The 26397-nt window shown below is 32.9% G+C and overlaps 2 protein-coding genes across 2 annotated transcripts; both read right to left on the bottom strand.

The window, feature by feature from the left end:
* Nucleotides 1–600: 600 nt before the first annotated feature.
* LOC145631761 (uncharacterized) lies at nucleotides 601–9995 on the bottom strand. The gene is made up of 14 exons (XM_081683934.1): nucleotides 9563–9995; nucleotides 8653–9041; nucleotides 5851–6025; nucleotides 4692–4775; nucleotides 4366–4607; nucleotides 4054–4273; nucleotides 3664–3743; nucleotides 3500–3584; nucleotides 2805–2936; nucleotides 2604–2717; nucleotides 2442–2492; nucleotides 1656–1740; nucleotides 1390–1446; nucleotides 601–1123 (listed from the first exon to the last, which is right to left on the bottom strand). The coding sequence occupies exons 2-14, from the start codon at nucleotides 8877–8879 to the stop codon at nucleotides 1020–1022; spliced, it is 1656 nt and encodes a 551-aa protein (XP_081540060.1). The 5' UTR covers nucleotides 8880–9041; nucleotides 9563–9995; the 3' UTR covers nucleotides 601–1019.
* A 9649-nt stretch (nucleotides 9996–19644) lies between these two features.
* LOC145631759 (putative methyltransferase PMT3) lies at nucleotides 19645–25933 on the bottom strand. Its single transcript, XM_081683931.1, has 8 exons — nucleotides 25759–25933; nucleotides 24308–24651; nucleotides 23837–24001; nucleotides 23564–23746; nucleotides 22544–23138; nucleotides 21382–21494; nucleotides 21042–21262; nucleotides 19645–20390 (listed from the first exon to the last, which is right to left on the bottom strand). The coding sequence occupies exons 2-8, from the start codon at nucleotides 24560–24562 to the stop codon at nucleotides 20069–20071; spliced, it is 1854 nt and encodes a 617-aa protein (XP_081540057.1). The 5' UTR covers nucleotides 24563–24651; nucleotides 25759–25933; the 3' UTR covers nucleotides 19645–20068.
* Nucleotides 25934–26397: the final 464 nt, after the last annotated feature.

The raw sequence follows: 26397 nt of genomic DNA, 5'->3' as shown, positions 1-26397 counted from the left end.
AAAGAGCCTTTTTGAAAATCATGGTATATTATAAGTGGTACAGTATGTAGGAACATTTTTCAAATCATGTTCCTTGTATTATACACTAAAAAAGTGTTGACTAACTTGGTAAGTTTCTTACCTTATATCCTACAGATTTAAGGTTTGAATCCTATCAATTAAGAGTGTTTGGAGCAAGGTTTTTCTTACCTTCCCCTCTACTCCCAAGTATTTAACCTGCTAGTACAAGTCTCAAAAGAAATGTGAGAGTTGAGATCTAAACCAAGGTCTTCTTTATTTACTTTTAAAAAATGTTGGTATTTTAGTATAAATTGTTCAACAATGCACTACATATATTCAAAGTAATTGGTAAGCTTTTCACTTTTTACACTTTTTTTTTTTTTACTATGAATAAAATAACAAGCCAACTTCTTATGATATACTTCACTTTTCAGCTAGCCAAGATGAATTATCTTGAACTACAGTACTTGCTCTGTTAACAAGACCTTGCTAATATTTGACTTTCTGAATGATTTACGCAAGAAAGCACTTCCTACAAAATGGACCTTGTAAATCATCATCCAAACTAATTGTGTTTATAACATTTGTGCAATGTGCATAAATAATAAACCAAGTTCAAGCACAAGGAGGGGAAACAGGCTTTACAAACGTAGACTTTTGCACAACGACATAATGTTAATGTGGTCAATCAAATTAAAAAATAATTACAATTTGTTCTTTTTAGAGGAGATGGCTACTATGCTGTAACTATCATTTTTCCAGAACACAGCAAAAACAATCGACTGAATATAAACATATACACTTTGGGCTATTAATTTACAAGAGATTGACATCAAATTCAAGGTCCAAATAATCACTCTATATTCGGGCCTTTGCCCTGAACCCTTCCCAAAGCGTCTCTTTTCTATGCATCCACAGAGCCAATGTGCAGCAGTCAATGAACCAAAACTGTCCGCTTCAAAATCAACACTAAGAAAACCTATTTGATCATATCTGATATCAAGAGAAGTTAGCAAGATTTACAAGGAATCGCCCTGTTTCTCAGGAACTTCAGGGTGAGGCGGCAAAAGATTGAGGAAACTCCCTTGAGCAGGCTGCTTTGACGAGGTCTGTGAATCATCATCTGTGAGGGAAACAGACAGAGACAGACTGACAGTCAATAACAATGGAACAAACCCCATTAAATGATGCAAATTATATTTAATCAAATAACACAAAAAACTAAGTGTTTAATGCTGAATTTTAGCAAGTAATACACCAAACCATATTTTTATGAATAAGAGAGAAAGATGGGTTTTGCGTGCATAACAAAAGCATACCTTGAATATATAAAAACGTAAAAGCAAAGAAATGAAGAAAAAAGAGGGTAGAGGGGTAACGAACACATACCAAAAAGAGATTTGATCGTTGGCCTCTTGGGTTTAGTACTCTTTTTCTTTATTTCAGCTGCAAGGAGGACAGATAAAATAAGGTAACTCTATCAATAAATAAATTTTAGGGTAAATAATACGGAGCACACTCTCTACCAGACAGGTCTGTCAAGCTAATGTACATGCATGCTGCAAAAAAAGAGGCAAAAGAGTAGCAAGAGGCAAATTCCTATGGTAGCAAATTATATACAGTGAAAGAAATACAATTGAGACGAGAGAGCTTACATATTCCAGGTACTTCATGATCATTGACGATTTCAAAATTTTTGTATGTATATCCAACAAAGTTGACATCCTTTGATGAGAGCATCTGCAGTGCCAATAACACCAAAATGTAAGACAACAAGAGCACTAGAAATTCTACATAAACATGCATGCAGGGTAAGGAAAAAACTAAAGAGAAATTACCATAATAATACAAATTCAGCACATGACATAGATACTCCGCCATAGATCAGAAAAATTAATGCTTGACAATCAGCCTCGCATTTTATATTGCAACAAAAGTTCGGGTATGGCCAACAAACCCACACATAAAGCACATTTAAGAATCAGGAAGACGGGGACATGTAGACTACCATACAACCAACACAGGCATGCCTATAGCTAATCCAATCATTGTGCTCATGAAAGACAGAACATCAATAATACCTTAATTGTTAGTACTATACTTCACATACAAACAATATTAATTGATTCTGCCCAGATTTTAATGGCTCCTGCAGTCTTGCTCTACAACTATACATGAAAGCACTTTTTGAATATTTATATAAGGGTACAAGGAAACTCTTGCCAGAACCACAACAGATTATGCCATTGCCTCAGAAGGGGGCTTAGTATGAATCTAAAACAAATCTCAATATGAACATATAACAGCCAGAAATTAACACACTGACAACAGTCAGCAACCCTTTTATCATCCAAAGCACAAGAACCAAAGGGCTCATTTGTTAAAGGGAAGCAGCTGTACCAAGAATTCCAAAACTATAAATTGTGCAACTTCACACTGACCTTTCTCCATGGACCAGACTTCGAGTTAGCAGGATGAGCTTGCTTGTCCGTCTGAAATTCCATACACAAATGATGAGTAAAGAATGAAGGATTGGGAAGAATCAGACATTTCACTGTTCAAAATTTTGGTGTGAAAGATAGCTAGAGTTTGAATAAACAAACCTCTTCAAATTTTTCAAAGTTTTGTGTATCCAGTTCATCATTTACTTCAGGAAGAAATGCAGCTTCTATTTGATATAATTTGTCCCAATCGACACCCTTAAACCATGGATGTGCCTGATAACCATTGAAAAACAGGCAAGTCAACAATTTTGAATTCACCATCTGCTATAATGCAGTGTTTAGCTAGGAACCAGTAGTCACCTTTATTTCATCTGCACCTTTGGTTCCAAGCCGTTGCTCAACATTGCAAAGGAGTTTACATATAAGATCTTTTGCTTCCCGAGACAGCCTAGCTTCTTCCGGAAATTTTAGATGATGTCTCCAATTAACAATCTGAATATAGAGAAAAAGACAATCGTATAAAGCTCAGCTTTTCGAATTCTATCCTGTCTACGATGAACTTTTGTACGATCACAATGTTCTGTCTCATTGTATGTAAGATTAAGCCTTATAGAAAAGCATCATCTTGCTGATAAGCTGCAGCACTGTTGCCTGCCTTTCCATTAAAGAATTGACATACTTGACAGACAGGAAGGATGGGGTGGATTTTTTAACTCTCATCTTCTAAGTAACCAAAAATAGAAAAAATAGTCTTTATACACAATGGGAAACCCTCTCCTGAAGGTGGCAGAAAGGTGAAGATACAAAAACTTGGGGAAAACTAAGAAAATCAAGTTCACATGGGGTGTTCTAAACTTCTAACAGTTTATGCTACAGTAAAAAATGCTTAATGAAATCCATTGTAAGAGCAAACTTTAAGAAAAAATTAGAAGTAACAATATCTTAACTTGATACAAACGAAAATTAAAGCAAACATAAGACAGTAACAGTCCAATGACTTCTGTTACTGAGTAATGGTGTACAAACAAGATAGAAACTAAAAGGTTGAAGCTTACCTTCCTACAAGTCGACATAGGATCATCTGAATAAAAAGGTGGATATCCAACAAGCATTTCGTACATGATAGCACCCAAAGACCACCTGCCCATGTACAGAATAAGCTATTGAACATACATTATGCAAAAAGAAAGCAAAATGTGCAAGATGTTTTAATGCTAACCAATCACATTCCATGCCATATCCTTTCTTCAACAGCACTTCCGGGGCAATGTAATCTGGTGTGCCAACTGTTGAATAAGCCTACAACATGCAAATTTTAATAGTTAAAATTCAATTACTCATGTTGCAGTAGATATCCAATATGTACTAACATATCGCATCAAGAAAGATCACAGTCATCACACTAAACTTCCCAAAATGCTTGCTCATAAAAGGGAAAAAAACTAAGCTCATAATAAGTCATGATCGTAAAGAAAATTCTTATGTGCCCCTAAACTGAACCATTTAACAGCCTCCTACAAGGATCACACTTCAATCGCAAACAAACCTCACAGTTATTAAGCATTCTTATATCTAGTAAACTATAAAGAGAAAGGACAATAATATTTACAAGCATTCTCCTGTTCTTCTGCCAGTGTAGTAACTGCTCCTGCTGTGATCGTTTTGGAGCTACAGGCCGTCCATCACTCTGAAGAGCTCCACTTAAGTTACTTCCCACAGAAAAATCCTTCTCTTGAAGACCTCGGCAATCAAGTGGTTTACATAATCCAAAGTCCGAAAGTTTCATGTGACCGTATTTATCAAGTAGTAAATTATCAGGTTTGATGTCTCTGCAACAAGACATTTAAAGAATTATTCCTCTTCACTACATTAATATATCTGACAAGCTAAAGAATGCAGTCCCACAAACAAACATGCATACCTATGTATGTAATTATGCTTATGAATGGATTCAATGGCAAGGACAGTTTCAGCAACATAAAACCTAGCCTCATCTTCAGTTAGTGTATCCTTACGCATGAGTAAAGTCATCATATCCCCACCAGGAAGATATTCCATGATGAGGTAAAGATACTCATCATCTTGAAAGGAGCAATAAAGCTTTACAATGCAATTACTGTCAACTTCTGCAAGTAAGTTTCTTTCGGCTTTTACATGTTCCACCTGTACCAATTGGAACAAGAGCTTAGCATCATGACTAGCCATCAAATCTGGTAATATAAAAGACAATTCAAACAAAATACATACCTGTCCTCTCCTGAGCATCTCAGATTTCTTCAATTTCTTCATAGCGTAAACATGGCCAGTCGATTTTTCTCGGCAAATTCTCACCTGGAATGACGAGAAAATATGTGATGAATACTCAATGGCTACATCAGTAACATCATTATAAGTGAGACTATGGAGCACAAAGTATAAGCCATACAAAAGTTTAAGAAGTGTTATATAAAGATACTGATACATAGACTTGACAAACAGTGAAACATAAACAATGTCTGAGGCTCTAACTCCATCCTATATGCACACCAAAATAGCATAAAATTGAGAAAATCATTCTTCACCATTATGATGACCGTGTCAGGGTCTCTGATACAGGGCCTGTTTTCTTCAACTTAATTTCTATACCAAACTATTTTGTGGTCTTTTTGAAATCAAATTTTATGAACTGCCTTGAACTCATCATGAATATTATTTAAATATTTTCATTAATCATGTATAATAGTTACAGAGAAGAAGAAATCAAAAAGGTAGGCTAGGGCGTAATATGTGAGTACTCCAACTGTTTCACAATTTGATGAACATTGCTATTTATCTACATTTTGAAACACCTCCTTAATGAAAAGTGGTTACCTTGAGTATTTCATTTTAGTCAATCAATCAAAGCTTTTATCCCATACGTGGGTCGGCTACATGAACCAAATTTGATTATTCCTTGTGGTCATCCACAAAAAGAGTATTTCATTTTAGTAAATGAAGAAAAGTCAATAACAAAGAACAGACTAATATAGGAGATCACATTATTTGAAAGAGAATTTCAAATTATATACATGAGATGATAACAACAACAATACATCTGTTAGAGAAACATGATATTCTAGGAGAGCCAAAACTAAACTGAAGAAACCACCAAGCCCTAGTCAGGCAAATCAACAAATGCAAGGGAAATATGCATATTGCACTCCCCCCAAAATGGAAACAGATTAAGGGGGGAAAAAAAAAAGAAAGAAAGAAAAAAGAAACCTCAACATACTCTATAATCTAAAATTATAACCCATACAGCTTTCTGGCACAGGCACAATTCAGCAAATGTCTAGATAATCAATAAGACCGAAACACTTCATGTAAGGCATTAATAGCTTGTAGGAAAAGCTGGAAACATGGACCTAAAAACGAAAACCAAATTTACCTCACCAAATGCACCCTTTCCTATCATTGTCAATGGTTCAAAGTCATCTGCTCCCATTTTATGCCTCTGCAGTCGCATAAACTCTCTTTCCTTTTTCTCTAGAAAATGAAGTATATTACTCTTCTCATCCTTTGGAACGTCAGCATCAGCCAACTTCTTCTCCAATATATCACGCCTGCATGAAGAAAAGACATGCAGCTCCATTATAATGATATCCAAAAAAAGGTGACAAATAAAAGATAACAACTAAGAAACAAAAAGGTCAGCCTAGCAGCATAGAACATAGCTCTCCCAGATAGCAAAGCTACAGAAAATATATGTATATAACTGTTTAACTTCATTATTCAAGCTTAAACTATGGTGGGGAGCAATATCAAAACGAAAAATATCTTTTAATCAACTTCTCTGAAACCAAGGCATCCAGTAGGTTCATTTGCCTCTCCCTTTGTAGAAGTTACTGCTGGGGTTGCAGCAGCAACAAGAATAAAGCATGATTTGAAGCAAAAAAGATAAAAGGAATTGAACAAGGATTCATCCCTCTATATTTCATCAACTATTCAATGATGCACAATCTAATTACATAAGAAAAAACCATATGACATCAGTAATCATACAGAACCATTGAAACATGACATCAAAGGGTAACTCTAGTCTTATACAAAGAATGAGGAGTTGCTGTAACATGGATTATGTTAATCCATCTTGGAAAAAAAAAATCACTTTCGTCTAGATGACTTACACTCAGAGAATGCATCCATCAAATATGCTCTCAGAAGAGAGCATTCTTTTATAATTCTGCTAGGACAAAAATGGCGGAGGGAAAGGGAGTGGAGAGAAGAAGAGGAAAGAAATACATTGACAATTTCCTTCCAAATTTCTCTGACATTGGGAGCATTTAGTTATTTAGAGAAGAAAAGATTCCTCCATTCCCTTCCCTTTTCCAATTCAATATCCAAATAAAGAAGGATGATCCCTCACTTTTCTTTCCCTTCACCCTCGTCCAAACACACTTTATATAATCTTAGGGTCAATTTATCATACAAACCTTGCTATTGCATGTGAAACATAACTTTCCAGATAAGTAAATAATCTAATTCGAGATATCGAACCATAAACATCGGCCAAAACAAGGTCAAGAATTTAGGGCTTTAAATGCAAGAATGCACAAGCAGAGAGATTTAATAAAACACCTAGTCATGAATGAGACTACAATAAGAGAGCACACCCGTTACGGATGATGGTTGGCCTATCAGCTAACCTAGTACAAGGATAATAGCTATGCGCAGATGCCCAGTGTACATCATAACTTTGAATCACTGTCCTTACTCAATAAATTAACAATGAATCAATGATCCTTGCTAAACACTTGGCCACCTGGGTCAATACCTGAGTCTCATACAGTCACACTTGTACCAAAGAGGATCTTAATGATAGACGGCATACCTGGTCCACTATTTAGGACCCAGAAAGCTACATCAATTGCTAAAATCCAAATACAAGACCCAAACTTTGCATTGTGTCAAAAGAAGTAAGCCCGTATACATGCACATCTTGAGCTTGAGTCAAGCCCGGTTTTTGATTGTACACCTTAAATTTGTGTCAAGCTTGGGCTTTCGAACTCTGGACAATTATGGATGAGTTAAGCTCTGGTCTAAGCTACTTCAAGTCAAGTCAAGCAAATTCAATTCAAGCTCAACATAGGTTGTTACTCCCTCCATCCCTAAACAGTATGCAGCAAGTACAATTTGCATGCTTACGATATTTGGTTGTGGAGATTAAGAAAAAAAAAAAAGTGGGACCACATGTCAATGAAATGATGAGAAATTAAAGTAATGGATCACTTAATCATAAATGGAGTGGAGCCTTTATTTAGGGACATCCCAAAAAGGAAAATGGTGCATTCTTTTAGGGACAAGGGAGTATTACCATGATTACCCTGATACGAAAATTGAAAATACCCACATTTAATCAACTATTGTGTCGCATTAAATCATAGTCAGTTCTCTTTGCACAAGCAAATGTCATTCTAAACTAAGCCAACCCATTTATCTCATACATAATGACTTTAGCATGCATGTAAGATTAATCCTTACCTTATAAGTCTAATCACTACATAAGGCCATAAATTAGACGTCATATAGGAGCATGTTCAGCAAGAGTTTTTCAAGTGGAGTTTAGCTTTTTGACTCAGTCAAAGCAATACTGATTTTGGAGTAGTGTTCAGGTAGGTAGCCTGTTAGGGTAACAGTGAGAGAGTGAAGCAGATTTTCGCAAAAGCCGAGTTACATATAATTTCACCCAAAAGATACTTATACCCCCAATAGCTACTTTGTACCAACACTTGCTTTAACAGATCCGTTGACGGCTAACCTCTAACAACTCTAGCCTATAATTGCTAACAGCTAGTAATTAACCCATGACTACAGCAGCAAGTTTTGTTAAACAACCACTAAATGTTGGTAAATTACAGCTACAATAACTGTAGTACTCACTCTAGATCAATGCACTAACCAAAAGCAGTTATCCAGCACTATAAATCAGTAAAACAGCCTTGTAATACCTGAATAATCAGTCCAACTATGCATACTACATTTCCTTCTAAGCAATCTTGTACCTTTTTTTACCAAAAATGATCACCAATAAGTTCATTGATTCTAAGTTTTGTTATTCTAACAATCCTCAAAGCAATTAAGATTGTAGATTCTTCTGTTTTCAATTAGAACCTGTACAGCAGCAGCATGATCCATAAACAGCAAAGCAATTTACTTTTAAGGGAAAAAACTAAAACAACAAAACGCTTACCGCTCCTTCCTTTGCTGCAAATTCTTCATCTGATCCTGATAATGCTTCTCGATATATTGTTTAGCAGCTGCAACTTTCTGCTTGGTAGCGGTGGAGGGTGCGTCCTCACTAACCGGAGCCTTCATCCCTTCTTTCCCTTTGACAACTGTAACAGCAGCCTCCTTCTTCACCCCTCTTCCTTTATCTTTCACTTTGAACCCAGTAAAACACCTCCTCGCCGCTTCCATCCCCTCTTTCTAATTCTCTAATCTACCACCTAAAATTAAACCTAAACACTCAAATCCCACAAAAGTAGAACAGCAAACTAAAACTCCCTAATAACAAAGAATCACCAATAACTATCTTCTTCCTTCCAGGTCACTTGTCAACTGAGCACTTGCTGAACTAACCTAAACAAAGCAATTTGAACATTAGTAAACTAGTCCATCAAATTTCAGAAAATTAAAAGAAAAAAAAAATTTAAAAATCATGAATTTTTTTAATCTAGCATCCTATTTATTTTCTGCTACCAATTTAAGATTCAACTAGTTCTAAATATGGAAATTCAACAAAAGCCCTATTGCATCAAAATTAATAAAATAAAGATGACAAATGTTGATAAATCATTTCATCACTAAAATTCATACAGAAGTTACACATTTAATCATCTCAAACAGCAAAAAATACACCAAAATTCAATTGGAATTCTTTTTTTAAAAAAGAGAGGAATTACCAAACAGTTGCAGCTAAAAATAATTTTTAAAAAATAACTAACAATCAAAAAATTAAAAGACATAGAATTACATCGAGATCAGCAGCAACAAAAGCAAAAAAGGGGAAAAACCCTAAAATTAAGGCGATAGAAATTGAATTGTGCAATAAAGCAAAAAAAAAGTGATACATAAACAATAACACAGATTAAATGAAATACCTATAAAGAAAGAAAGCGGCCACAAAAAGTGAAGAATTGAAACCCTAAAAACCCAGAAAAATTGGGGAAAATTTTACAGAATTAGAAATTGAAGAAGAACAAGTGAAGATGTGAAGAAGAAGATACATCGACGACCAGTTTGGGTGTGGGTTTGCATGATCCCTCATTTTCTCTCTCCTCTAATTTTTTTTTATTTTTTTTTATTTGGTGTACTTTTAATTTATTAATTATAACTAATATAAATTTTAAAAAATAAAAATGAAAAAAACAGGTAAAAAAATAAATAAAAATAAAGAGGATTGGTTGTGAATGTGGGTGGAAAAAATAATTTGTTGCTGAAGAAAAAAAGGCAGAAAAAGCTCTGCTTTTTATGTAAAAAGAAAAATAATGGGATTTACTACTACTTCTAGTACTACTGCTACTTCAACATTCCTGGAATTTGGAGAGAGAATTTGGAAGATCTTTAGCTCAGAGATCCACTGTTTTTTTTGGTACAAATATACATCTTGTTTTGGTATTGAGTATAGTACCGAATACGGGTATGTTCTCATTGACTGAACTCAGCAGAACTGAACTGAACTGAGTTGAAGTGAACTGAATATTTTATAAGAGAAGGAAATTAGGAGTTGAACTGAACTGAACTGAAATGAACTGAAAATTCAACGTATGAGAACAGGCCCTACGATGTGTCGATGTAGATTATACGGAGTGATTACAACCGGGGAATTCTGTATTGGTCAACCTTTTGAATGTCTGTTGAGTTTTTTAGTCGATGAGGGATGGATCGATGAATTGATAATCACGAGAGATGGAATTTATTGGTTTGTGAGTTGGTTAAAGTATTGCGGTCGAGAGCTTGATTTGAGTTGAGTTTTTAATGCATTTTAGGCAATTAATTTCTTGGATTTAAATAAAATGAGTTATAGTTTTAATCTTGAGTATTAGACGTTGTATTGACAATTATAATGGTGATCTTTTAGGTTTTGGTAAAGTCAACTACTAAATTATTAGTCCCTCTTAGTTATGGCGTAACTAATTAAGATCATTTATTCCATTTATGGATCACATGTAGTGAGGCTAAACTTACTCTCTCCTTATCACTCAACTGAACGATAGACAATTTCACAAACTCCGGTGATTTTAGAAAATATGACATTATTTATGCCAAATATCCCAAAATAGTAAATGGAAAACTAAGCCTGGTAAAGTAAATATATCTTTATCAGCTTCCTCGTCATAAATCTGTCATCTAATTTCATTATGATATTAGATGGGTGAATTCATGGTTGTTTCAAAAAAAAAAAAAAAAAAAAAAAAAAGATGGGTGTATTCATGGTGTCTTTATTAAATTGTACCGATTGTATGATTTGTATAATTGTATTACAAGTGATTAATGAAACTAATTAATGGCATTTTAGTATAGTAAAGTTCATTTCCTCTATTATCCTCTCTATCCTAATTTATTTAGAAACAAAGTAGAGTAAAAAAAAATTATATTTAGCAAAATGGATAAGTTTTTTTTCCAATAAATCTAATCTAATATATATAAATAAAGTAGGCATTTTTCGGGAGCATTTGTGGCGCCACATGAGAAAAGGTATTATTTCGACCAATGAAAAATTAGATTAATAATTTATTTTAGAATTAAAAAATTTACTCGCCACCTAAAAAAAAGTGACGAATAGGATTTAAGAATTTTGACACATAGGTATTGAATAATTAAAATTTAAATTACTTTTAAAAACCAATAATTATCGTTTCTAAAAATAAAAAAAATAAAAAAAAAAAAAACTAAGTAATAATTATCTTTTTTTACATGCAAATTTTTAATCGCAAATATCTTTAATCTCTCTCTAGAAAATATTGTAAAACTTTAATTTTACGAATAGAGAATAATTAAAATTTAAATTAAAAAAAAAAACTAAGTAATATCTTTTTATACATATGGATGCAAATTTTTGATGGAAAATTCTACGTATCTTTAATCCCTCCCTAACAAATATTATAAAAGTTCGATTTTAATAATGTACTCATCAAGACGAATAAAACTAAATCTTATATGACTGATTTCCCATAATTTTTAATAGTTAACCGATTATAAATGAGACTAACATTTTAATAGAACGAGTATATTAAATAAATGCATAAGCAAAAGGCTTATTTTGATCAATAAAAAACGAGCTTTGTCATTTCTTTTTTTGAATTAAAAATTTATATTGTCACATAAGCAAATTAGTGAATAAGGTTTGGAATATTAAATTCAAGCGTCACGTAAAATAAATAAAACAACAAAAGATAACTTTAGTGTTAAAATTAAAATTATCTTATGATATTAGGAATTTTATCCATATATCTAATGAATGATCTTCATAAATATACAAAAATTTTAATTAAATAGAATGATATACTAGAACCGTGCATCGCACGGGCTTACATCTAGTATAAGCTAAACTTAGCAAAAAGAAAACCGCAAAAACAAATTCTTATGTTACATAAACCACTTTTTTAAAAAAAAAAAAACTTTTTGTTACATTATTCTGTAAGCAACATCTTATTTCATGTGCATCAGAGGTTCAAATTAGCTTATCCACCTTGTTAAAAATGTCACATTTCTTACACTAATTTATGCATATATATACTTGGCTACGTGCATATAGGATGGGCAATACCCGTATATAGGGCTTATAATTAAGAGCAACACACATGACAAATGTATGTACATACCCTCTTTATGCCGTTATGCTTGGCGTCGAAGTGAAAGAAAGTAGTAGCATCAAACATGCCGCAACAAAGGTGGTACACCATCTTTAGTGAAAAGACCTTTGTTTTATATATTTGTACATGTGATTTACTATTTAGGTAAACTTGTCTTTCAAATAATTACATTATTAATAGTTATGTAGGTTTTACTCTAATAATAATCTTAAAAATGTTAATAATTATAACATGGTAATTAAGAGTGAAAAGAAAGAGGGTAAACTAATTAATAATTGCATTATGTCTTAATCAAGAGTAGGTTTGAGTTTCCATTAATAGTAATCAAATATTTCAAACTCTTAATAATTATAGGATTTGTAAGTTTCCAGCTAAGAAGTAAGTGTAATAACTGTAAATAGGCAAAATAATTTTATGATGAATAGGTGCACTAATACCTTTGTTGACTTCTGTTTAATCAATATGACAATTGACAAAGACTCAATCTTAAGTAGGTTTCTGACATCATAATGATTGAGACAATCACTTTGAACAAGGGGTAATTTAGGAAAATAGCTTGTGTTTGTATTATTGATTAATTTGTTTTGTTTGATTTTAGGTTGTTCAAAAATTATTAATTAAAATTAAACTGTAAAATAATTGCATATGATGTCGTGTTCAGAATTTTTAAGTGGATTAGTGTCAAGTTTAGAATTTTCTTAGTGGATTTGATTTGAGCAAATTGGGTCATTGGGTGGTGACTTTTTGTTGGAGTAAAAATTGTTAACACAATATGTAATAGATAATTAAAATAGTAAAGAACTAAATGGGTGTATTTTATTCATTCACCTGTTTTTAACCAATTTGAACTTATCTTAATTTACTTGAATTTATCTATGAACTTATTAGACCTTATTATAACTTATTTTAGTTGTAATTTAACTTGAGCAACCCTTATCATAACTTATTTTTCCTAAATTGAATTTATCTATATGTATCTTAATTAATTTAACTGAACTTATTAAACTTGAAATAAGGTGAACATAACGGACCCTAACATAAACATCAGATACATGAGGCAAGAGTTAATAAGTTTCGTTTTATTTACTCACCTTGTTTCCACAAATTTCATAAAAATAGTTTAGATCATAAAATAATTTTAGAAAAATTAAACTAGTTTAGTTTGGTATGCAAGTACAATTTACAACTACAAGTCTATAACAATTCTCTAATAATTTCATACACATTCATATAAGCTCAAGTAAGGGCCTAACTGAACTGAACTGAACTGATTGAAGCTGAACTAAACTGAACTGAATAGAGTTGAAATGAATTGTTTATGGGAGAAGGAAATTACAAACTGAACTGAAATGCATTAAACTAAACTGAAGTAAAATTAAGCTGAAAATGATAGGTCCTTAATTACTCCTATGAAATAATTCAATTACGGAGTAATAAAACATCGTATACACTACTCATTTCTTACTTACTGTACTAGAAATTGAGCGTTTTGGGAAAAAAAAAAAGATGAAAGTATGAAAAGTTGATGAGATTGGAAAGCAAAAGTCTATTATAATGGTAGCATATAATAAGAGGATGTCATAATTCACTTTTGGACCAGTTTTTTTTGGAGTGAAAGGAGAGCTTCATAAGGAAGAAAGCAGCAAGTAATGGCTACTACTCACATTTTTATTTAACCAATTAAGTTTCTTGTAAAAAGTAAAAACAATTATCTATGTATTGACTTTGAATGAAAGTTATCCAATGAGCATATCCCACCTAGGCACCACCCCTTCTTTGAAAACACTCTTTTCCCCAACTTCTTCACATTGTTTATTAATTAATTATTGAATTATGTATATATATAATATATAATGGATGATGCAACATCCCTCATAATCAACAAAGATTGATCACATAAGCAAGTGAAGCAACCAATTACAATAACAACAAATTTAAGAAAAAACATACTTTGAATAATTTCAATGTATATATTGATGTCATGAATAAATGTGTGTCAATAATATTTCACTTTTAAGTATTCAATGAAGTTTATCGTAATGTTTCCTTTTAGGGCATGTTCATATTTACTTATTTTCAGTTCAGTTCAGTTCAACTCCAATCAGTTCAGTTCGGCTCCAATCAGTTCAGTTCAGTTCAGCTCTTAATTTCCCTCTCTCATAAAATATTCATTTCAGTTTAGTTCAGTTCAGTTCAGTTCAGTTCAGCTCCAATCAGTTCAGTTCAGTTCAGTTCAGTTCAGCTCAGTAAATATGAACAGGCCCTTACTCATACAAGAAGTTATTAGTATCATTTAACTTTCAGAATTCATTAGAATGAGTAAAGCTTGATTTAATTAGCATATGTTTGCTTTATACTTGTATACCTTTGTATAAATTAAACAGTTAATAAACAACTAAAGCATGTATCTATATTTAAAAAATTAAAGCACCTATTCTAGCTTGTATGATGAAGTTAATTTAGGTTATTGGGTTAAAAAAATAACCAGACAAAGAAGTTTATATGTTAAATGCACTTATCATTTAAATTACATAGGTATGATGCATGCATATATATATGCCTATCAATTAACCTATACTAAAAGCGAACCTAAGATGACATTTGTCACGATGTCATTAATAATTTTCCCTCCTTTTTGCACTTTTCTTTTTTTTTTTACCAAATTTTAATGACTTCCATTTTATAAGCTACAATAATACTTATTTCTATTTTGACAACATATCTAATCCAATCGTACTCAATTAATATTTTTTTTAACATATATTCTATATACTATTAATCTTTTAGTTACAAGTATACAAACATAGATTAAAAATAAGGTATTAAATATATCATTGTCCAAGATTATTATAATATTAAGGAGTATCAATTTTTTCCTCCAAGCTCCAACATTAATCATTTGACATTAATCGTAATGCAATGTGATTATTAAAATTAAAATAAAAACCGCAACTACTCACTATAAATACATTTTAAAAAAGTTGATTATGGAATACTAATTATCCTAAAGTAATATAAATCAACTAAATTTTCATTTAATGTCGGTCAAAGTGTGTCAACAAAAATATAAGGACAACTGTATATTAGTTCGTATACGGGTACTAACTTTTTTTTTTCCCCTATTTTTTTGAAGACATATACGGTACTAACCTAAGCTTAGATTTTCGTTTTCTTATATAAAACCTAATAGCTTCTAAATTTCTATTAATAAATTATTTTTTTTAAAATTCAAAACAATAACCTTTACGCATTTGGTATAAATTAAAATTCAAGTTATTTTGTCACAAATATTTTTTTTTGGATAAATTGTTAAATTAACAACCATTCTTTATTCCCCTCAAAAATAAAAATAATAAATAAATAAAAACCATTCTTTATAATTTTTGTTGTAAAGTTTAATTATAACTGTGCATGGCACGGGACTTAACCTAGTTATGCATAAAAGACATAATAGCATAAAATCTAATGATAACAATAATCGAGCTTCTGTTATATTTAGAGTACATAAATAGAATAATGACCAGGTCTAAAGAATGTCATTAGTAATTATTAATATCAATTGGTAGAATCAAGGAATGTAATTAGGTGTACTACCATACTAAACTAAAATGCTTCACGTGAATGCCTTGGACTATTAGGCCATTAGGTGTTAACCTCGATTCATAGGGTCAACGTGTTACGTGTGTGTAGAAAACCCAATTTCTTAATTTGTCCTTACCAATGATGACTATAAGGGATTCACAATGCAATCGGTTTTACTTTACGAAATATAATTAAGATAATTATTATTATTGTCTATTTGTTCACACTACACAGTCACAAAAACGCACATTAATTATTATTTTTTATCAAAAAATAAAGTATATATTCACATTAAACAAATCTCAACATAGCAAATTTAAGCTTTATTACGGAGTATAATCATAACAATTTTTATTTATTTTTTCGATGAGAACCAAATTAAAAATATTGTTGATAGATAAATGTTTCGTACAAAAGCCTAAGTGCATGCTAGCCTAAAAGGCCAAACTCCTTACTGATCTTCTGGTGTAAAGAATTGATGTAGGACACAATCACTTAAAACTGTAGTGTGTTGTGTGTATAATAAAACTTTAAAGGTTACGTTAAATAAAAATGGCTCATTTAACATATATAAGAATTTTGTGGTAAAATATTCACTTTTGCACATTTAACGCCTTAATATTCGGCAGAAATTTGGCGGGGATGTCATCCACTACAAAAGGCACCAAATCCACCAATGCACCACCACCTCCCTACTACTTTCCTCTCTTTATTTATACTCCGTACTTCCGTATATATGTATGCCTTATACGTAGTAAGATACATACTGTATATCATCCTCGAAAAAAAAAAAATACAAGTATTATTGTATTAGGACGTCTTTCTTTCAAGTGGAATGCCTAAATATATACGGAGTAATTAACTTGAATATAAGTCTAGAGATCAATTAGGCTACAATACAATCGGATAATCAACCAAATATTAAGTCATTTATACACTTTTAGATTAGTTTCATAGTATATATGCCACGCTGAATACATCTATCTATCACTTATGGCAACATTTTAAATTTATATTTCAAATACATTAAAGGTTGATCCCGATAAATTATGTACCCGATTATAACTACATTTGAAATTTAAAACTCCATAGTTTGTAAATTGTTGAACAACTTGGTCAAATAATTCGATTATCAATAAAAGGATTTATTTTGTCATGTCTAAATTGTCAACTACGGGTTATGTACTTTTTAAAGTGGATATTTAGTCTTTGATGCATGTAACCTAGAGTGGGAAAGTAGTCCCCTTTCCTGTAATCAAGGCAAACATGAGTATCAATTGTCAAATAAGTTGAATTCCTACTAAAATACACAAATTAATTTAACCAATAATTAGGGCTTGGTTTAGCAAAAAAAATTGCCCGATGAGTGTACTGCCAATAATTTCTTGTGACATTTGGGTGGACTTGTTCTCTTTATCTTAATTTCAGTTTAATTTCTAATTTTCTTCTCTCATAAACAATTCAATTCAGTTTAGTTCAGCTCAGCTCAGTTCAGTAAATCAGAACAATTGTTATTGCAAATTTACCTCACTTTTTAATTTTGAATACGGAGTAATAAAATACAAACAATAAATAAACAGTCAAATGAATTTTTCACTAATCTCAAAATATAATAATCCGTATAAATTAAATCATATGCAATCAACACTTTTCAAATAAACAAATTGTATCAATAAAATAAACAAATGTCATAAAATATGCATGGTTGAAGACAATTATATTACAGTACATATATACACTAAGGTCCCATATGTCTTCATGAATGGGAAAAAATCAACAACTTCTCGTTAAAACTAATTGATTGATAGTTTGATACAGCGACCAATGGCCATATATATTGAAGAAACTAAATTAAGGATAAAAACATGGCCCAACAAATTAATCAAATGGACCCTAATAACCTAATTTATTTATAACCTATTGTTTTTATATTGCTAATCTATATACTTTAGGTTTTTAATGAGAACAAGAAACAAAAAAGTCTACTTTACTCTTGCATTTAAGATTGTGATTAATGATTTATTGACATTGCATGTGCTTACCTGTCAAATTGATAGTGAGAAGTGAGAATAATTATAGCCATAATGAGAGACTGCTTTGGCTGACCCCATTTTCCTATATATTATAAAGAATTTAAACCTATGGTTATATGAAGGCTATTACATAAAGCAAAAGCTAATGAACGCCTCCGGGGCGTTAGATAAGAGAATTAAATTGCAAATATTAGAGTAAAATTAATATTAATTACACCGAACGACGCGTGATTTTGTCATGAATTCCTAACTTAATGTCATTTCAACCAATATAATTTATCCTTATCTAACGCCCCGAGGCGCTCGTTAGCAAGATCCTTTTTTTTAATTAGGTTGGATTTGACACTATTAACTAGTTTAATTCATGATTAGCAATAATTATTGTTATCGTTACAATCAATCATGGACTTATTTAACATTAATTAAGAATTAAGGATACATTTATAGACTAGATAACATATGTGTTGCAATCATTCATGATCAAGTAACCACTTCCAACTAATTATTTTTAAGGTATTCCCTTAAAATAAAGGTATATGTGTATGTGATATATATAATATATAAATATACATTTATGTGATTTGTGTATATGACAATAATAAAAATACATATATGTGGTTTGTAATATTGTTGGTGTATATTTTCAAAACTTGTAGGCCTCTCCATATCCACATAGAAAAGATTAGAAGATATAGATTAGGAAAGTAAGTTATAGGATGATGAAGGATTTTGAATAAACTACTACTCCTAGGACGGAGAGACTACAAGTATACATGTGTCTACTTTGACTATGCAATATTCTTGATATAATCATAAAGTAAAAAATAAATATATCATGCGACAAATATGACAAAGCAGTTTGTAATGAAAGTCATGTATGAACGCGTCACACATCATCTCAACCACACATGAACATACATTTTGAATGTACAAGAGAATTTTTAGTTTGCAATTTTAATGTTTGCACAAATTTTGAAAAAAAATCCATAACTAGTTAAAATATACCTTAACACTACGGAGTATAAGTTATGGAATAGTTGTAATCAATTCTCGTATAAAAGTAGCATACATATGGTACACAAAAAGTGAGATAGAGGATTTTCGAATCTTTGATGACTATAGTTTCAAATTATCACTATATCTTGCATCTTTTTTCTTTAAATGTTTGTCTACTCTCTTTCTTCATTAACTTAAAAAGAATGTTCTATACAAAATTTTTTATTTAATGTCCTCCACAATTACCCAAAGCTATATTTACAAATATCCTCTACATTTCATAACCCTTTTGTAATGAATTCAATTGGCCTCAACTTCAATTACAATTAGGTTATGCATGCATATATTGTGTGCCATAGAAAAACAAGATTAAGAAACTTAAACTTTAGTCAAATTCCGTTAAAGTTAGGTTGAGCATGTAAACTTTGTGTGCCATTTTCATTAAATCATCAATTCATCATACTGAATTTGTGATGTGCCCTGGCCTAGAGGCTGTGAAGTGGTCCAAAATTTGGATTTATAGTAACGTTTTTTTCTGTTAAGATTTAGTTTGTTAAGATTCATTCGTCATCTCCACAAATCAAGAGCCGTCAATGCAATGAGAACCAGGATTTTCGCTCCCTTGTAGGCTCGTAGCGACAGAAAGAAGCAAGAGCCGTCGATGCAATGAGAACCAGAATTTTCGCTCCCTCGTAGCAACAGAAATCAAAGAAATGAGATAGATGATGGGAAGTGGGTCATTGCAACAAAGAAAAATACAATAATGACAAATTCTTATTAAGCAAATACGTAGTATATGAAATTTATATCCCCTTGTGTACTTCAGCAGTATAGTGTCTTGTTACAATTACTAATGAATGGCCGAAGTATATGTAAGTAAGCTCAAAACATATATCGAGGAATAAACCAATAAGAAATACTCGTAGCCTATAGATGCTTTCTTGTCTATGGGCTAATCAACTAAAACCTAAGTGGTAATACATTCAAAACTAAAATAGAGGGGAAAAAAAATTGTAAACCAAAAAACTTAACCAAAAAGGCCGATTACAGGATACAATAAAATAATTTTAAGTTAATTCTACAGGATGTAACTGAACTGATGGCTAAGTATTGGCCTCCAATTCTGGGCGGATGAAACATTTAGGAGCGCATAGAACAGAACCTTTGTGTTTGGAGTTGCTTATTCTTCATCTCTGGAGTTTCGACTTGAGAGCCAAAGCTTCTTTTGAACAATAAATACAACTTCATCCCCATCCTGATCTGAATCTGAACTTGCATCGCTTGTTGCAACTGCCTCCCAATGCAAAGCTGACATGTATTTCTTTACATAGTCCACTACGGACTGTTTGTCTCGGAAAATAATAAAACCAGTAGGCCTGAGAATTCGATCCATCTCAAGTAGAAGATCCTCAGGGCTACAGCTTTTCCTCTCGATGTCAGAGATGATGTTCCAGGCATGGAGTAGATCATAAGTCCTAGGATATGTTGAGAAGGCCTCACACCTAACATAAAGGCAAAGAAAAATAAGTGACCACTCCTCCACAAGCTAGCGCTCTGTACAGATAAAAAATCAAAATTTGGAGCAATGAAAAATTTACTTTAGAGGATGTGCCACTGGTTACATAACCTCTCAAGGAAATATAAATGGTCAAATTGGTCAGAGGAGCAAGGTAAAATGGTCAAAAATTGTCTTGCAGCCAGGGTAGCCAGAAGAAACTGGTAAAGTTTTTGCAAAAGTGCAAGAATATAGGATACCTAGAGGTCAAACAGCAGAAGCATATTCCGAATCCAAACTCAATTCAAGCAATCTAACGCAAAAGAGATCACAAATTCACAACATATGGGTAGTGTTTAACAACTCTCTCTCCCCCCAACAACCTAGCAGTACTCGACAAAAATAACCTCTAGAAGACTGGAACTAGAGGCCACACAAGCATTCTTTGTGTCAGGACTCTTGAGTTCACAAAATTAAAGTACTACGAGTACTCTATTGCAATGAAGTAAGTGGTCTAATTCCAGCTTACTAAGTGATTTGCTAATTTCTATCATATAATCAGCTCATATCAGCAGAGTTTCAAGATAAAAGCTAGGCCAATAAGATAGTAGATCATATACAAAAGCAAGGATAACAGCAAATTAGCAAGCTTGCTTACCAGTTGTGAGCTGCCCCAATAAGACCACGATCATATACAACCTTAAGAGTGTTTCGTCCATCTTCTGGAACAACATTCATTACCCAGACATCCTTATCCTTCAAAGCAGCAGCAAATGATCCTAAATGTGCCTTCATATCCATCACATTCCTTATAGTATCAGACTGGATCTTGGGACTTAAAAGGTTCCAGTAATTCTCAACTCTACGACCCCACATATCCTGTATCAGAAAAGAAACATCCCGTTGATGAACAACTGTTATTTAATCTGTTCCAATTACTGTCTTCGAATCTTGATTCAAAATTATGATGCATGGCGAGACAAGGATGTTTGACATACCGTATCTTTTTCAAACATGTCATTTGAATAGCCAAAATCTGCAAGCCGGGGAGGAGGAGAAGTCAATCTAGCAGGCCAGGGTGCCAACTCACCTCCACCAGCCTTGTGATCATCTACAAAAGATCAATAAAAAAACTCAACTTAGTAAAGCAGCAAAGCAAATTCAGAAAATTTATTTCACATAAAAAAACCCCAGGACAGTATAATAAGATCCCCCATTGAAACATAAAAACAGATATCCAGAATAATATTCCAAAAGTAAGAGGGGAATGAACCAATCCAAGCTCAAGCAAATTCTAGCAGATAAGAGGTTCAAAACTAGTCAATACACAAACTGAAGTAAAGAATGATAGTTATGCAGCATTCAGGTCTTCTTCTTTCTTTACTGTTTCAGCATTCTTATAGAAATGGGTGAGGCAGTAAAAATAAACAGGGGTCAAGATGAAAGTAGGAGAAAGCAATTGAAGAAATTACTGCACAAAATAATGATGCCTAATGCTTTGTCTTTTCTTGTTCCTTCTATAGTCTGAAAGATGTTATGAAAATTGAAAGGATTGCTACACTCTAAAATTTAGTGAGCAATTAGTTTGGCTATTTGGAATACAGAGTGGTTGCACCCTGGACCCAACACAGAGTGCTTAAGATAAAATGAAGAAACACTTTGCAGTGGCTTTGAGCCTTTGACATTCCAAGCTAAGAGCAATTATAATCAAGGAATTCAAAAGGGTATTATAAGGCAGAGTAAAAAAGAACACAACTTGACTGAACAAATGACCAACGAGACACTTATGGGATAGACAAAGCTATGGAGAGACAATTTTGAGGAGTGGAGAAGAAATTAAAATTATATTCATTTTCATTCGTCACTTCACCATATATAAAGGACAATGTAGTAGGATGTTTTGTGAGCTTTAATACTGTATATTCTAGCAAACAAGGGGGTATACGACAGTACGATCACTATCAATGAGAAATAGTACTTTGGAGAATAAATTCACTTCCGAGATTAAGGAAGAAAAATTATTGAAGTGATGAAGACATCTTCCACGAGGTAGCTTCAGAAGAATAAAAAATGCAGCACCAGAAAGAAAGCAAGCACGGACATTCACTACTCAAAGGTCAAGGACTCAAGGTATGAAAGATGAGCATGAGAAATACTTACGATCGGAGTATGGTGTGATACATGCTTCCATATTCACACCTAAAACAGCATCTGGGTCAGCATCTGATCGGCAAAGGGGAGGTTGAGTACCAGCACGTCTCTGCAAGTAGCAGTCATTGTTCAAAGGCTTGACCCAAATGACAGTTTGGTTTTTTTTTGCAGCTATTTTCCAACACATCCGCTTCACAAGAGCACTCATCTCTCTCCATATCCTTAGATCCTCTTCGTCCTGAGCATATGCTTCAGGAGAAGAGTAAGCAAAATAGCCTCCTGGTCTCAGCACCCTATCTAATTCAAGAAGAAGTATACCGTCCCTTTGAAGCCAATCAATTCTACATCGAGAGCAGTGAGCAAGTTCAAACGACCGGCTAGGATATGGTAATCTCTTTGTGCCTAAAACGCCAAGATAGGCAGGAATTCCTCTCTCTAAAGCAAACTGGATTTGGTTCTGGTGAACATCATTTGGTGCCAAGGACATAGTTATGACATCAGATGAGAGAAGATAACCTCCAAAACTTGCAACACCACACCCCACATCAAGAACAGTCCTCAGCCTGCCTTCATCGTTAATGACATTGTTTGAAAAGTTGAGCATCTGCCAATACAGAACACATTCACATTTAAAACTCAAAAATTCCATTCAGTCATTCGGTAAACACTGTAGGCCTATTCTAGATGTGTGAACACGGGTATTAAACCCAATATTCTGATTCAACCATGAAGTTAACAGATAAGGTGAACTTAGCTGTTGCCAAAACCATGGCTTAAATATTATAATTCATCCATGAATTAAGCAGCTTTCTCCATACATATATAATTGAAAAAACTCACAAACTTCGTCTAACATAAGCCTTACAGAGCTATTGAAGAAAATGAAAGATTACACATACATCCACAAACAGTAACCAAGACTGATTATGCTCCAATATTAAGATGAACTTAGAACACCCTCAACTCCATATATAAATGCACAAGACCAAAGAAAAATAAGAAATGCTATTCACAAATGAAGGGGCTTACATTGGCCATTGCAGCAATGTACTTTCCAGCACCATAATGAAAGTGAGTACCTCCACCAGGAAATACAATTTTTTCACCTTTAACAACCATCCAATTTTGATCAGACTTCTCATGAGCAAGGTGAGTGTGAGGTATATTAGCTTTCCACACTTCATCTCTACTTTTAGGCCACTTGATCGGGACCTACATAGTTAGAGTAGCTATATAAATACAGTTTCCAGAAAGAGCTACAAATATACTATCTCAAAATAAAGATAATAGCGCAATCCTCACTTTGTACCCATGAGGCGGAGGAATCAAACAATTGAAGCGCCTTTCTGGAGGAGGGCAATGCCTTTCATAGTGTTCCATCAAAGATAAGTCCAACTTCAATCTCAATTGGTATATCAGATGTCTGTCTAGACATGGAATCAATTCCGAATGCCGATCATCACAGACCTTAAAGATTAGAAGCAAACAAAGTCAAGTAGTGTACAAACTCTAAAGGTTTCTTTTTCAACCTGTGTTACTCAGACTTGACTGTGGTAGACATCACATGTACACAACTACAATTTTATGAAAACATGCCCTTTAAAGAATCCAAAGGTTAAGTGTTATAACATCCTATGCAGAGTGAGGCTATCTAGCAAAAGGAATTGGTCAATTGGAGTGAAATGAAGAGTCTGAGTAACATAGATTTAGCATTTAATTATGTAAACTATCTTTTAGATATTGACAGCACATGATAGGGGTAAAGACACTTACAGGGAAGCTTTTAACCATAATACCATCATCTGCATCGTCCAGGGAAAACTTGGAGGAGATATCATCTGCATCTTCATCCCCGCCCCAACCCAATTTTCTCAAAGATTTGCTTCCATACTCTAACGCTGTTGCACCACTACTTTGTGAACCAAAAATAGATCCCTGGTATACATACAGAAAACAAAGGACAACTGCTGCACCCACTAAAGCAGTGACCAAGCGCTTCTTTTGTACTTCATCAGATCTCCCTCTCATCTTACCACCAAGTATTTTTCAGGTAAGATTATTCCACTTTAACTGTTTAAATCAGACGATCATGACCGAATCCTCTATTATTATTTTTCCTGTACGCAAAACACAAGCATGATCAGCCTTCACATATACAAGAAAAGTAGAAGAGTAGAAACAAGTTAAGGTGTGACAAGAGAAACTGAAGATAAAAGTGGCATTATTCTCATCATTTAAATATGTGCTTGCATCAACTATAGCCTCTCTGCCATTTTAGAGTATGCATCTAATGTTTCTAGGGGTTAACGTGATGGATCAGCAAAACTGATGAAGTTTCTCTACTGTTTTGCAATCAGTTTACCTTCCTCCATACACATAAAATCACCGAAGTACTAAAATCTAATCAGACGATGCAACATAATCCAATAACGACACTCACAAAGAAACGCTTCCAATTCATCATTTACACAATACCGATCATACTTCCTAACACACTTGAGGTAATTGACGGATACAAATTGCTTGATCCACACATACTCCAAAAGTACTTATGATTCCTAACAAAACAAATTGGCTACAAAAATGAGCTGCATCAGGTCACCAAAACCACACCATTAGGATCCTATACAAGTTGAAATCTTTTACGGTTTGTTTCGTAAATCACAGCTAGTAATACCATAAACATGTGTAATTAAGCTCTCCTAAATTTGAGAGTAAAATCCAGGTGTGGGCCTAGCTAACATATCTATATTTCACATGATCCCACAAAAAGATAAAAACACCCAACATACCAAAATTAAGAATACCATCACTATTCACAGAAAGAGCATGACTTTCCTATTATAGTAACCTTCCCTATTGACAGAATCTTACATTCCTTAGCATTGTTATGCATTTCCTCACCATTATTTCACCTCAAAATCGAATAAATAGCATTAAAATAACACATTATTAAAAACATTTATATTATCATGAGATCCAATCATTCAATAACAACATCTCAATATCAATTAATTAATTAATCACATAAATTAATCAATAAACTAATCAATCAACCTCGTAATTCCAGATCTAGCACAAATAAACAACACTTTCAAATCAAACCGACATTCAAAAATCGTAAAGCCGGCAATAAATCAATCAAAATCAGATCTTAAGATCTTCAGCAATGACAAACAAAATCAATCGTAAAGCAACGAAAATATTAAAGAGAAATGAATTACCGGTGGATCTGGAATTGAAAAATCGATCGAAGAATGGAGATTGAGGGATGAAAAATTGGGGATTAGAACCCTAGATTTGATTGAAGAAATAGGCAAACAAAAAGAAAAGAGGAGAGAGAAAGAAGAAGGAAATGTGTATGGAAGTGTGTGTGACAGAGAGTGTGAGAGTGAGAGAATAAGGATCTAAAAATGGAAATTTTAATATTTATTTTAATTTGTTTTTATTAATATTTTATTTAATTAAAAAATGAAAAGTATGGAATTTAGATCTCAATTCAGATAGGGGAGTGTTAACCGGATATTAGGTCAAGGTCGTTAAATAATTACTTCCTCAGTTTTTTTATATTCCGTAGTTGTAATAGTTTGACTTTTTCATTATTTATATGGCTCAATTTGACTAGATTTGATGATTTATACCTAAGTAAAAATATATCTTGTTAGATTCGTCTTGCTTTGTACTTCCTCCGTTCTACTAACATTGCAACAATGGACTTTTTGCACTATTCATCACTCTTGTTTGACCATATAATATGAGTTATACGTTAAGCAAAATATAGTCAAGTGGGATCTTGTTGGATTCGTCTCATATAATACTTTCACAATATCAACTTTTTATAATTTTTACTCTTACACAATTAT

Source organism: Chenopodium album, chromosome 5 (assembly GCF_948465745.1).
Source record: "Chenopodium album chromosome 5, dcCheAlbu1.1, whole genome shotgun sequence".
Classification (NCBI taxonomy): Eukaryota; Viridiplantae; Streptophyta; class Magnoliopsida; order Caryophyllales; family Amaranthaceae; genus Chenopodium; species Chenopodium album.
Note: the sequence above shows the minus strand (reverse complement) of the source record. Positions and strands in the feature narration are given on the sequence as shown.

Excerpts from the sequence above, each read along its gene's own strand:
- LOC145631761 (XM_081683934.1), bottom strand. The coding sequence starts at position 8,879 with ATGGAAGCGGCGAGGAGGTGTTTTACTGGGTTCAAAGTGAAAGATAAA. Across the intron at positions 3,585-3,663 it reads TATGGCATGGAATGTGATTG|GTGGTCTTTGGGTGCTATCA; the intron begins GTTAGCATTAAA and ends GTACATGGGCAG. Across the intron at positions 2,937-3,499 it reads CTATGTCGACTTGTAGGAAG|ATTGTTAATTGGAGACATCA; the intron begins GTAAGCTTCAAC and ends CTCTATATTCAG.
- LOC145631759 (XM_081683931.1), bottom strand. The coding sequence starts at position 24,562 with ATGAGAGGGAGATCTGATGAAGTACAAAAGAAGCGCTTGGTCACTGCT. Across the intron at positions 24,002-24,307 it reads TTATGGTTAAAAGCTTCCCT|GTCTGTGATGATCGGCATTC; the intron begins GTAAGTGTCTTT and ends CTAATCTTTAAG. Across the intron at positions 23,747-23,836 it reads CTCCGCCTCATGGGTACAAA|GTCCCGATCAAGTGGCCTAA; the intron begins GTGAGGATTGCG and ends CTAACTATGTAG.